The following is a 13,316-nucleotide window of genomic DNA, read 5'->3' as shown; positions in this document are numbered from 1 at the left end:
TCGGCCGCCAGTTTCACCGACACAGACTCTCAGAGGTCACCCCTCACACAGCTGACGATGCCCCCAGGCAGCCTCCCCAGGCTTGTGCTGGACCCTCCGAGGGCTCGGTGGGGCTCAGGGCTTTGGAGTCCCCCCGAGTGAGGCACGCAGGGAACCCTGCTCCTGCCCAGACTGCCCCAGTGGCCCGAGCTGGACCCGCTGAGCCTGGCCAACGCATGCCTCCTGTCTCAGCAATGTGCATCCGTGTCACGGCAAAATGTGCCCTAGCCCCTCGGTTCCTAAAGCCAGGAGCCAGGGACCCTCTACACCCCCTCAGTGGCTCCCCTTACACCCCCACAACCAGCTGCTGCCGGGATTGCCGGCTTTTAAACCCCTGCTGCCCAGCCAGAGAGACGTCCTCCGCCTAGGCCTGTCCTTGTCCTCCTCGGCGCTCAGCACTCTTGTCCCTTCTCTCTGTCCACTGTGCTCCAGCCCCCCAGCCCGTGCCTCAGACCCCAGACATCCGTGGCCTCTCCCCTCTTCTGGACATTAGCTAGGACATGCCCCTCTTCCTCCTCTGGGTAAACTCCTATCCATCCCTCAAAGCCCAGGTCAGTGTCAAATTCTCCTCTTGCCCACCCTCTGCACCCCCACAGGCTGGAGTATTCGGCTGCTCCCCTGTGTTCCACAGCAGCCTGGATGGGCCTCTTTTGGGACTCTTCTCATATCCCTTCTTCCAGCAAACACTGTCTATGCCCTGCAGAGGCAGGTCCTGGTCCAGGGGACACAGCAGCAACCAAGACAGACAGACATGCATCCCTGCCACATATTCATTTTATTCCAGAGGGTGGGAGCAGACAAGAAACGAGTAGAATATGTTCGCGGTCAGGGGGTGGTGAGTGCGATGCAGAGGGCTGGAGAGGAGGAGGGGGAAGGTGTGGGTGGGGCAGAGGAACAACTTTAAATCTGGTAGTCAGAGACAGTTGTCTAACCTGAGGAGCTGAGGCAATGAGGCACACGGAGATGTGAGGAACAGAGCACATGCAAAGTCCCTGAGGCAGAGGGAATGGCACGTGCAAAGTCCCTGAGGCAGACAGAGGCAAGCCTGGTGTCTTTGAACCGCAGCAAGGAGGCCAATGTGGCTGAGCAGAGGCATGAGCTGGTGGCTGGTGAGGCGGGGTCTTGAGGCTGTTGTGAGGCCACTGGCTTTTCCGCTGAGTGAGGTAGGAGCCATGTGAGGGTCTTGAGGGGTGGAGTGAGATGACCTAAGGCTTTAAAGGCTGACTCTGGGTGCAGGGCCGAGGCTCCCACAGCCGGCTGAGCTGAGGCGATGGTGGGACCCCCCATGCGGGTCCAGCAGAAGGCATGAGAGGGAGACAGATGCGGGGTGTCATTAGAAGGGAGTGCCACATTTTGCTATGAGTTGGATGTAGGCTGGATAACCCCACAGATTTTGGCCCGAAAACGGGAAGACTGGCATTGCCGTCTGCTGAGATGAGAAGGCCGAGACACTGTAGCTTTGGGGAGGCCAGAAGTTCAGTTTGGACATTAGGATCAAGACGCCATGGCCCCATGGTGGTGAGCACTGAAACAGATGAGCTTGGGAGATGTTAGCGTGGGGATGGTGATCAGAGCCCGTGACCCCATGAGCTCCCCGAGGGAGCGAGTGTAGACACAGAGAAGAGGCCAAGATGGGGCGCCACAGCCCTCATGCTCAAGGTCGGGGTGAGCCAGCGAGCGTAGAGCTGAGATGTCCTGGAAGAGGGGAAGGCATTTCCCGGAGGGCACACCCATTGGATTAGGTGACGCCCAGGCCACTGGTGACCTTGGCAAGGCCCTCCCGGTGCACAGGGTGGAGGGGAGACGCTCAGGGCAGGATCACTGGAGAATCCTTCTGGAATGGGAGCACAGAAATGCCCGCGCCCGCGGCAGGAGCGCGGTGCTCACGGCCCCATGAGTTCTTGCTGGTCTTGCTCTTCCAACAATTATGAATTCCTGGAGGCAAGGACCTACGAGGGGCTCATCCGTGCAACGCCCCCCTCCATCTCCCTGTTTGTTTGTCTTTCTCGCACACACGTGTGTGCACACACCCACCACATGCACCAGGAGGTCACCCACGCCCGGTGCCCAGCCGGCTGTGAGACCACACACGCCTGCTGACTTCCAGAGTCACCACGGGGTTAAAGCGAGCTCAGAGCAGACTCTTAGCGTCCCCCAAGGTCCTCCCGGGGACCATCTGTGTCCAGCAGAATGATTTGTGAGCCTCCTACTGCTGTTATCATGCACCTTTGGAAAAGCCTTTGATATCACCGGGCACACTCATAAATCGTTCTTTATTAAAAAATAAATAAATAAACTAAAGTGTTTTAGCCAAACAGCAGTAGAGGCACGTTGTGGAAACTTAGCAAAGAAAAGTTGGATGATGATCCGAATCTTCCAGCTGCCTCACCTCACAACCATAAATGGACCCAGATGCCCACCGTCACCCATTATCAGGAGGAGTGTTTCCTGCAGCCTCGATGTAGGGCGTTTCTGGACGGACTCTGCGAGGAACATCTGCTCCGTGGCCGAGACTGGGGACCCCAAGTAGCGTCCTAGTTATCACTGTCGTCAGACTAATAGCTAACCCCCCGGGGACCTTGCTCTGTGCCAGCCACTCTTCCAGCATGGTGGAGATGCTACTCACTTTCCTCCCCATCTGCAGACGGGGAAACTGAGGCACACAGCACGTTCGGGCTCAGGGAGCGTGAGTCAGGAGAGCACACGGGGTGTCGGGACTCCATGTGGGGTTCCTGGGCCATGACCTTCCAGGGCGACCTTGGGCAGGGTGAAGTCCCGACTCTTCGGGGTCCAGCCCAGTCCTGAAATTCCTCTGCATCTGCATTTCCGAGCATACCCCCCCAGACTGTTCTTGCCAGGCCGACTTGTCCTTCAAAGTTCAGCCGAGACTAATTCCTTGGCGAAGCTTCCATGGGCTGCCAGGGCCCGGTCTGGGGTGAACACTTCTCCCGAGCTCCCCCGAAGCCTCTTTCCTCACTTTCCCAGCCTCTGCGGCCCCGCCATCTACGTCTGACTCCCCCAGGGGGCCGAGAGCTCCATGAGGACCCTCACCAGCGCTGGGCAGTGTTTATACCCATGGCATCCAGCACAGTGCGTGCCCAGAACACGGGCTCCGTGCTTGCCAAAGGAAAGAGAAGAGAGGGCGCCGTGTTGCAACCAGAAGTGGGGGCTCGGGGTCCCTACTCTGCACTCAGCAGCTGCACACCGGGCCGGCGTCTTAATTCCTCGGGGCCTTGGTTGCCTCTGAAGAAGGAGGTAATGTCGCAGAGGTCAGGACTTGGCTCACTCTGGTACTCCCAAGTCTCTAATTCTAAGTCTAGTTGGCAAGACTGTGCACACCTGCCTTTCTGTGGTCTTTGCACATCCTGGGGGGACTGTGAGGGGTTCAGTGCGGCGGGGGCAGAGTGCTGAGAACGCGGGGGACCTGAGCAAGGTGAGCTCCACCTGCTGTGAGCTGGGGGCTGGGGTGGGGGAGATACGATTTTTAGCTGAGCCACACCTCATCCCCAGGATCCGACCTGTGTTCTAGAAGGCTGGCTGTGGCCGCAGTGGGGGCAGCGCGTTGGGGGTGAGGAGGAAGGTGTTGTAAGGTCAGGCCTGACCTGAGGCGGGGTTGGGGCCAGAGCAGACAGGAGGGTGTGGACACTCTTGCCGATGGAATTCCTCTGCGTCCGTGGTGACGGAGTGGGAGGGATGGAAGCCAGGCGGCCTGCTGAGGATGGGTCCAAGTTCTCTGGAGACTGCAGAAGAGCAGTGGGTTTGGGGGAAGGGAGCATCTGGGGAGATCTGAGCGGCTGGTGAGCTTGGGTCTGGGGCGGAAGGACCCCAGCAGGCAGGGGTGGGGGCAGCAAATGATTTCTCATCCTGCCCCTCATGGGCACATTTTGGCTAACTCCGTTGAAGTCGGTGCCTTAGATGGTGAATCCCTTCCAGAAAAGTGCCCGGCCTCCTCTTCCTCTGGCGAGCCACACTGCTCGGTGGAAGGGGCGGTGGCCCAGGGTGGGCTCCCTGATGCTCACTTCCCCGCACTGAGCCGGTTCCTCCAGGAGCACAGACAATGCTGTTGACAGGAGGAGGACCAGACAGTAGACGGGAGTGGGCTTCCCAAGGACAAAGCGCGGTAGAAACTCAGCTTCCACATCAGGGAAGAAGGCTGAAAGGTCTAGCTTTCCACATTTCTCCCAGAGGGGAAGGTGGTCTCCGGGGGCTGCCTCTCGCGCCTGCAGCTGTCCCGTCCAGGCTGCTTTAGCTCCCGGGAGGCTGGTGGGGGGGAACACACTTAGAACAATTGAGAAGTGCGGATGGCGAGTTCTGTGAAGACATGTTGAGTGCCATTTGGTATTTTAAATATGCAGCCAGACTCCTGTCCCCCTTCCTTCCAAGCTCCTGCCTGGGTGTTTCTCAGGGGGAGAAGAGAAGACGGGGTTTCGGGAGCTCAGTTCCTCCACTGCCAATTACAGATGTGATTGCTTCCTGGTTCCTTTCTGCCATGCTTGCCCTATATGTATGACTCAGCCAAGGGCAGCACATTCTGGAAGTTTCCTCCATGTCACGTGGCACTGTGAAGAGGGAGGAGACGCAGGGGGTTGGGAAGAGCTGGGCTTTGGGGTCAGCCCCAGCTGGATGGCATCCGGAGCTGTGCGCTGTGGGACCCGGGGCATCCGGCCCTCCAAGGCCACTCTGCTCCCCCAGGGAAGGGAGGGGACGGTCTGTTCCCGATAGCACTGTGGTGAGGACCGAAGAAGCCACGGGCCCGTGAGGTCCACCTGTTTCCCTTCCCCTTTGCCTGCTGTGTGTCCCTCCCTGAGCCCATCCATGCTCTAGTTTTGTTTTGTTTTGTTTTGTTTTAAGTAATATCTAAGCCCGATGTGGGGCTCAAACTCATGACCCCAAGAGCAAGAGTCGCATGCTCCTGACTGAGCCGGGCGCCCCATCTCTTTGTATGTACCCACAGTGTATCTTCATTTTCTTGGGTTTTCCTCTTTGCCGTTGATCTGTGCTCTTAATCCTCGTCTGCAGCGTTCATTATTTGTACCAAGACAGCCATTTGAGATGTGGGTGATGATGTGCGCCTCCCGATTGCCCGTCAGGTCTGTGTTTGTCGTGACCACGCGGGTCTCCTCTGACCTCCCGGTTCTCGGTCCCAGCACCTGGGTCCCAGCACCTCGGCCGGCACTCCGCCTTCCTCCTTGCTTGTGGCCCTGCGTGGCGGCCACCGAGGCCAGACAGTGAGGTCTTGCTCTTCCTCGTCCCCTTTCCACCTAAGCCAGGAAACTCAACGACCTTCGACAACTGTGCATTCTCCCTCTCCCCATGCTCTCCTTTCCGGGTGATAATTTTCCACTTTGTAAACTGTGCTTAATGCTTTGATGTTCAGTTCGTTCACTCATTTATTCAGCAAATGTGGGCTGAGGACCTCCTGTGTGTCAAGTGCAAAGCAGGACGAAGAACCTGCTCTGTGACGCATGCCAGAGACACAAAAGTGGCCGGAAAGACGGTGCCGTTGGCCTCCGGAATTACACAGCCACAGGGAGACTGATGACTCCCAAGAGAGCAAGTGGTTCTATAACCGGGTTTCACGGAGGGATAGCTTCTCCCTCTTTTTATTATGCCGGCACGTGACTTTCTTACCTCTGTCTTTCCTAAGCCGGATCTCTCTTAAAAGCACGGTTAATTTCCACTGACATGAGATCAACACGAAGTCTCTTGATGCATCACCTGGCTTGTTAAAATCCTCTCTGACAACCCCGTTCACGCCATTATACTTTGTCATTTAGAATCACAGGACTTCTGGGTTGAAGGCTGACCTTGAGAATGCATGGTGACTTGCACAAGGTCACACCTCTGGTCCCTGTGGAGCCAGAGCCGGAACCCAAGTCTGTGATCACGGTTCTCTTTATAGATCAGCGTCTCGTGTCAGAGACAAGACCCGTGCAGAGAGCTCCACGGCTGCTTTCCATCCTTCCAAACAACAGACGGACACTTGGGTGCCACACCAAGCAGCAGACACTGGGGGGTGGCTTCAAGGGCCAGGAGGACCGACCACAGACCCCACGGGATGACCAAGATCCCCGTTGGACCTTTGTGCTTCATGTCGGGCTCCTGGATCCCAGCACATCAGCTGCAATTTACAAAGCAGAGACGAGACGTGAAGGTGAAGTGCCCGAGGGGCCTACATTTTTCAAAGGGAAAAAAAAGGCTTAATTATATCTTTAAGAGGCACAGACACGTCGACACGCCAAGGAATACTAGCAGCGTCTGAGACCCGAAGCAGAAATGCCAAGGACGAGGATTTGGAAGATTAACACAGTTGAACTCGGCACCATGGTGGTTTTTTTTTTTTTTTTTCTGGGGCTCTGGAAAGCTGAGGAGGTAAACACCCCAGCAGGTCAGATGGACACACCAGGCTTGATGGAAATGCACCTCTCCCTTGGGCCTGTATTTTGCTGCTAGACTGGTCATTAATTAGTGTCCTTCAGAGTCTTCCATGGCTCCTCTTTCCTACAGGACAGAGTTTTGTCTTCCTTCCTAGATTGTGGGGGGCCTCAAGGACTCCTGTCCCTTCTTTCCTCTTGCCTTCTTTCTTCCTCTGCCTTATCCCACTCAGTCATCATGATGGTGCTCTGTGCTGGGGACAGTGGGATGCATGAGTTGCAGATGTTGCCCCTCGAAGGGGGAGCCAACTGTCGCTTCCCAGCCATGGGGAGGTGCAGCGTTAGAGCTGAGGGGGATGAGGTATCAGGTACCCCGGGGCTGGGGAGGCTTCATGAAAGAGGACCTAAGCGGTCCAGCTGGTCCCCAATGCCTAGCACACAACAAATGCCAATATCATATCTGTAGAATCAAGTTGAGGGGAGAGTTGGGCTGCCAGGGGAGACTTTTCGATCTCTGTGGTGCCACAGATGGGCAGCACGTGTCTCTCTTCCTCCCTCCCCTGTTTCCCTGCTGTAGGAAGGTTGGTAGTGGTTCTGAATGAACACTGGTCTAGAATCCATGGTGGGGAAGAAGCCAGGAGACTGCAGACCTAGACTCCTGGTTCTGTGAGACTGACGAGGTGTGAGGTCCTGGGAGCAGGCTGTGACCACCTCCTCAGCCTCATCTGCCTTTCTCTTCCCAGGATTGACACTGTTCTGAGAACTGGCCTGAACCATCATACTTTTGGGATTTGCCCAAGTCCTTCCTGCTTCCTAGGTTCATAATTATTCTTCAAAATCCAATTTAAATGTCTGTAGAATCTTCATTAAACCTGCCCTGTGTAGAATGTCCTCTAATGGATGGATGGGTGGATGGATATCTCGGTAGGTGGATGGATGGATGGATGGGTGGGTGGGTGGATGGATAAATGGATCATGGGTGGGTAGATGGATTGATGAGTGGATAGATGATTGGGTGGATGGATGGATGGGTGGATGGATGGGTAGGAAAGCTGTAAAGAAAGAAGTGATATCAGGAGAAAGCCTGGGCTTGGTCAAAGGGAAGACTAGGAGGTGGAACTCAAGCTCAGACTATCCTGGGAAAGGAGGGAACATGTTCACCCAAACCAGAGCTCCAGGGGAAGTGTGACTAAGCAGAAGAAGTAGTGGTCAGGTCCACAGAATGGGTGTGGCCTGGAAAGGGAGCCCTGGGTTAGCTGGGATTATGGTTAGAGGTGGGGATTCAGTGCTGACTACAGGTCAGAGGGAAGGGGTAGAGAAGCTCCTTCTGGTGAGGTTGGGGGGAGCAGGCGGGCAGGCAGGGGACACACTTCTGAGCTTTGCTATGTGCTCTCATGATTTCTTGTTTCACACTTGCAGCACGCATATTTGTCCTGCCTTAGTCATTTTTCTTGTTAAATGCAAATACCCTGCAGAAATCTCGGCTCTGAGTGTGACCTGCATCAGAAGTCAGGCCCACCTCCCCCCTGGCCCTTCCCAGTTCCCCTTTCACTAATGCAGCCCCTGGCTTCCTTCCACGCCTCTTTTGTCTCAACACTCAGCTGCAGCCAAACAATGAGCCATCGCATGGCAGAGACCAAACCTCAAAAAGTGCCCAACATGATGGATTTAGATGCAAACGTTCTCTACACATTCGGGGCTTTCCTTTTAGTACAATTTTAAAATCAATCCCGTAAAAATACTCAACACTTGCTCTGTTTTTCCATCATCCAAGAATTCAGCCATACTTTGAAAATCAGATCACATTTAATTTGGAATTGCAAAATGCTTTTTTTGCTGTCCAGTAGTCATTTCTGAGGGTGAAGGAGAAGGGTGTCCTCGTGCTTGTTTTGTTTCTGATTTTGAAGGTTGCTATTTTTAATCCCCGTTTCACAGAAGAGCAAATTAAAATGCAGGAAGGTTAACAAACTCTTCTGGGGTCATACTGCTCTTCCCTGTCCCCATGCTGAGCCACGAGGACAGCCCAACATTGCCTTTATGTACTTACTTAGCACAGTGCTTGGCACACATACACAATGCCCAGAAACTTCTGTGGCTCTAAACTGTTCATGCTATTCAAATGTGTGTGTATAATAATTTTATAATATTTATATTTTACATATAAATGTATAAGCACATTTTATATTTTTATACAATATTCATAAATTATATAAACACATTTATATATATAAATATATATAAAAGTTTACATACATTTAAAATATATATATAAAAGTTTACATACATTTAAAATATATAATTATACATTTTTATATTCATATTTATATATAAGATTTTAATATATATTTAAATAAGTATATTTACATATTTCATAGTATCTAGTTATACATTGGCATTAAAATAATAACATAATTTAAATTATTTATAATCTATATCACATTAATTATATGCTATATAAAGAGAATAATGATAAATAGAAATAAATACATATCCGATCGTAGCTTGCAGAAATGTACTCTCCAGGGGTGCCTGGGTGGCTCAGTCGTTGAGCGTCTGCCTTCGGCTCAGGTCATGATCCCGGGGTCCTGGGATCAAGCCCCGCATCGGGCTCCCTGCTCAGTGGGGAGTCTGTTTCTCCCTCTCCCTCTGCTGCTCCCCCTGCTTGTGCTCTCTCTCTCGCTGTCTCTCCTGCTCTCTGTCAAATAAATAAACTCTTAAAAAAAGAAAAGAAATGTACTCTCCACTCCACTGCTCCTCTGTCCCAAAATAGTTCTCAGGCTCCCCCAGCCTTTCACCTCTTCCTTGAAGACCCGGAAACTTCTCTGAGCACTGGAAGCAGAGTAGTAACTTCTGCCCCAAGGGTGGGTGAAGTCAGGAGGTAACCCGGACCACTGAGTCTGGTGGGCAGCACCGTGGGCCTCAGGCCTGGGGAGAGGAGAAGCTGACATGGAGGGGGGCCCACTGGGGAGCCCCCACCGACCCGGCCCAGATTCTGTGGGGCGGTTCGTGGGCGGGAGCGGCCGGGTCGTCAGGGGCCACTGGCAAACGGAGGGCTGCTGACAAGCCCGCGTCTTTAGCAGCGAGCTGAAGATGTTCGCGGGCATTCACCCGGGACAAAGCTACAATGTCACCGTCGGGCAGGGCCAGAGAAAGGGTGCTGACAGCCTGCAGAATCTCTCTCCATCAGAGCGAAAGCCCTTGTTTACTTAGAATAGCCTGGAATTCCACCCCGGCTGCTGGGCATTTCACTTTTGAGACATAAGCCCAGAGACTGAAAGGGGGGATGGCACGCCGAAATTCCCCTTCTGAGCATGAACTTGGCGCCACTGAAGAAGGCCTTCGCCAGCCTTCAGTGCCCCCCGAGCCTTTGACGCGGGCAGGGGCGGCCCCCGGGGCCTGACGACGCTGCCCCGTGCTTGGGTCCCAGGTCTGTGGCAGGGAGTCAGCAGTGTGGAGCAGCAAAGAATCAGCGGCGATTTCTCAGCACGTGGTTGTGGAGCCGCCGGGCCCGAGCTTGGCCCCTGCCCACACGCTGCTGTGGTGCACCTCGACGGCCGGCTGAGGGGCGCCGGTCCACGCTTCCCACCCCCGCCCTCAGTGACCTCGCCTCCGCGGCTTAAAATCAGCCACGGAAATTGTACAGTCCAGCGGGAGAGCCACCCCTCGGGGCAGGTCCTAATATCAGAGCAGGCGGGACGGAGAAAGGACTTCGGATGTCATTCATCCCTAAATGTCAACAGCTCTTGGTGGCACCTGGTCGGCCGCAAGCACCGGGAATCCATCAACCTGCAGACTTTGTTTGTGTTGCTTCCTCGGCAGGGGGGAGCCCCTCCTCCAAGAAGCCTTCCCTGACTCCGTCAGACTCCGTCTCCTCCATTCTCCTCTGCTGGACTTCTATTAGAACACGGCACTTAACTTAGATCCTTCACGGGCTTTGAAACCAGGATTCTGTTATTCTCTCTGTATCACTGAGAACGGCTCCGGGGGCCTATGGAGGAATGTATGGATGCAGGTGGAGGTGAAGGTTGAGCCCTCAGTCTGGCGGGGAGGCGGCCCTGCACACCCGCAGCTCATCCTTTGGGCAGTTGCTGTGCTGGGTCATCTGGATCGTGCAGTGCAGAAACACAGGGTCACATGGTATCATTTGTTCATTGAAAAAGCCGAGGCCCAGAAAGGGCAGCAGCGTCTCCACAGTCTGGCCAGAGTAACGCCCACCCTAGCCCCATCCATCTCATCCGAGAGGGCAGGAGAGTTTGCTCTGAGCCTCTGGGTGTCCTGCGGAGGCAAGGTTGGGCTAGCAAAGCCTGGCTTGGAGACAGGGAGATGGCCACGCATGAGTTTGGAGAGAGTTATGGAGTCTACTCTTTCCCCCCAGTCCTGCTCCCCTGCAAATCTGCCTCGAGTTGTTCCCTCTTCCAAGCTGAGCCTTGTCTGTGCCCTGTACTCTGAGCCCCGGCGGAGGAGGCCGCCAGTCATGGCCTTTGTGTGGTCCCTCCACCACCTGTCCTCCTGCTGATGGCCCTGGCCAAGCTCCGCTGCTCAGGCTGGACCTGCTCTGAGGCTCTGTTGGCAGAGCTGCCTCTTGCTCATCGGTTACCAGCAACACTGGTGAGCTCAGGTATCACCCTCCACAGAGGCATGGACAGCAAGGGGTCCAGGGGCATGTCCCCGTGGAGACAGCTCTGCTTGGATAAAGGGTTTCCAGGACCCCGCTGTGATCTTCAGTATCACAGGAGACAGGATCACATCTGCTTTGCTTCTTCCCCAGGGTCAGAACTGGGCACGGTGGGTAGGAAGGAGGGGGACAAGCGTCTATTGGGCATCCACTCCACACCAGGCCTGCTTCTAGGCTCTTTCAAATCCTCTGTCGGGTAGATGGCCAGAGTGAGCTCACTGTCATTTGTCCCCTGGAGGTGGAAGCAGAGCCCAGGGGTGACCACTGGGAGGTGGGTGCTAGACAGGGGACTCAAACATCTGGCTCAGCATGGGACTTGAGGGGGACTAAGACGCCTTCTGTTTCTCTCCAGGTGTCGTGCGCCAGGTGCGGCCCATTGTGGGCCCATTCCATGCCGTCCTGAAGCTGGAGATGAACTACGTGGTCGGGGGTGTGGTGTCCCACCGAAACGTGGTCAACGTGCACATCTTTGTCTCTGAGTACTGGTTCTGAGGGCCTGTCCATGGCGCAGCATGTCTGTGCCTCCAGGCCAAGTCATTGCCACACCAACCATGCCTATCCCTCGTGACATTTCTTAAACTGATGTATTTGTTTTAGTGTTAGGCCAACATGTATTAAGCTGGGCCAGATGAATAAGTTCATCTGATGTATTTTGGTATTTAAATAATGAGTCCAATTACTCAACTGTTTGTTGAAAACCTTGCTTATTTTTGAACGCAAAGGTTAAAGTTTGCTCCCTTTCTCTGCCCGGGGGCTAAGCATTGCTAAGGACCAAGGAAAGAAAGACATTTTTCAGGGGGCAGCCAGTCTAGATGCCAAGAGAAAACCAGTTCTTGCACTGATCATATGAAATTTGACATTTGGTACATTTTTTGCCAATTGGATGCTGTATGTCCAATGACACGGTTGCTGTCGAGTAGCAGATATGACCAGTTCTGCCCAGAAGCAGCATGACGCGATGCCTCGGGGAGCACTTAGAAAGTGCATTATGGTTCTGCTAAAGCAGGAAAAATTCTTCGGGAAAGAAAGACAGAGCCTGTTAGGTTTGTGTGTGGACCCTGTGTGGTCAGCAAGGGAGTGGCTGGGTTTTCTCTGCACCCTACATCCATCTTTTCTTATCAGAGGGGGGAAAATAAACAGTTTTGTGATCCTCCTGATGGCCTGTGCATGAGAGTCTTTCAAGAAGGGGGCTTTCCTCTAGCAAAGCACCTGGGAATGCCCCTTCACGCCTTCTTAGAGACCCTCCTGCCCCCTGGGAGGCTCTGGGGTGGGACCCGGCCCGTGTATAGGAATAGCTTTCCACCATGTCGTTTCTGATACCACGCTGCCCTCTGACAAGTGTGGTTCAAGCCCACTCCATGCCCCACGTCCAGCCTTGCTAGGCAAGATAGTATTCCGTATGGGATCCTGGTCCCTTCTAGAAATCACCGGGGAGAAATAACGATTCCCTTCAGCAGGAAGGAGAGATCACCGGGGTGCAGTGAGTTCCCATGCACTTGGCCTGTGGTGCTTCATTCATTGCTCCCAGAACCCAGCAAGGTGTGCATGATCAGACACAATTTCAAGATGAGCAAAGAGGACTCAGAGAGAGGAACTCCACTGCCCAAGTCACACAGCTTTTTAGGGACATGGGATTCAAATTCAGTTTATCAGGTGCCAAACTCCATCCCTCTGTGAAGCCCTGGGTCAGAAGAGAGGTGGATAGACTGGGTTTATAGGGTGTCCCAACACCCTCAGCCTAAGCTCTGCAGCACACTGGGACCCACAGGGATTCAGCACCAGGGCCCCTTGCTTCCACACATGCCTCTTCTCTGGATCCTCCCCGGGTTTATCCCATCTTCTTAGGCAGGGACCCCACTTGTGGCTCAGAGCCTCTCTTCTCCCATGTTCCAGCTCATCTCAGCAGACTGGACCCTGGCACTGGCTGAGAGCTCAACCCCACATGGGATGTCACCCTTGGGATTTCAACGTGGCTGGTGTTCTGGTCTTTGAAATGAGCACTACTCCAACTGCAGAATGTAGTCTCTAGCCGCCTTTGGGAACTCCCTGTGTTTCTGAGGTCACTCATTCTGGGCATTGGTCTGTCAAAGCCAGGCCAGAGCCAGCCAGGCACAAGACCTGTGGGGCCTGGGCATCTTGAAGTAGTGGGAAGAGGAAGAACGGGAACAATCCAAGGAGCCATCCAAGAAGCTCTGAACGCCAGTGAATTGGGGTCTTGGCAGGGAAGG

At 54.2% G+C, this 13,316-nt stretch overlaps 1 protein-coding gene across 1 annotated transcript in view; it reads left to right on the top strand.

Moving 5' to 3' along the window:
- FBLN1 (fibulin 1) overlaps positions 1-12,245 on the top strand; it is an 82,877-nt gene extending 70,632 nt beyond the window's left edge. The window contains exon 17 of the mRNA XM_021687810.1: positions 11,441-12,245. Within this exon, the coding sequence (XP_021543485.1) occupies positions 11,441-11,580 (140 nt within the window). The 3' untranslated portion in view covers positions 11,581-12,245. The remainder of the gene's footprint in view (positions 1-11,440) is intronic.
- Positions 12,246-13,316: the final 1,071 nt, after the last annotated feature.

Source organism: Neomonachus schauinslandi, chromosome 5 (assembly GCF_002201575.2).
Source record: "Neomonachus schauinslandi chromosome 5, ASM220157v2, whole genome shotgun sequence".
NCBI classification, from domain to species: Eukaryota; Metazoa; Chordata; class Mammalia; order Carnivora; family Phocidae; genus Neomonachus; species Neomonachus schauinslandi.
This window is presented reverse-complemented; position numbering and strand designations above follow the sequence as displayed.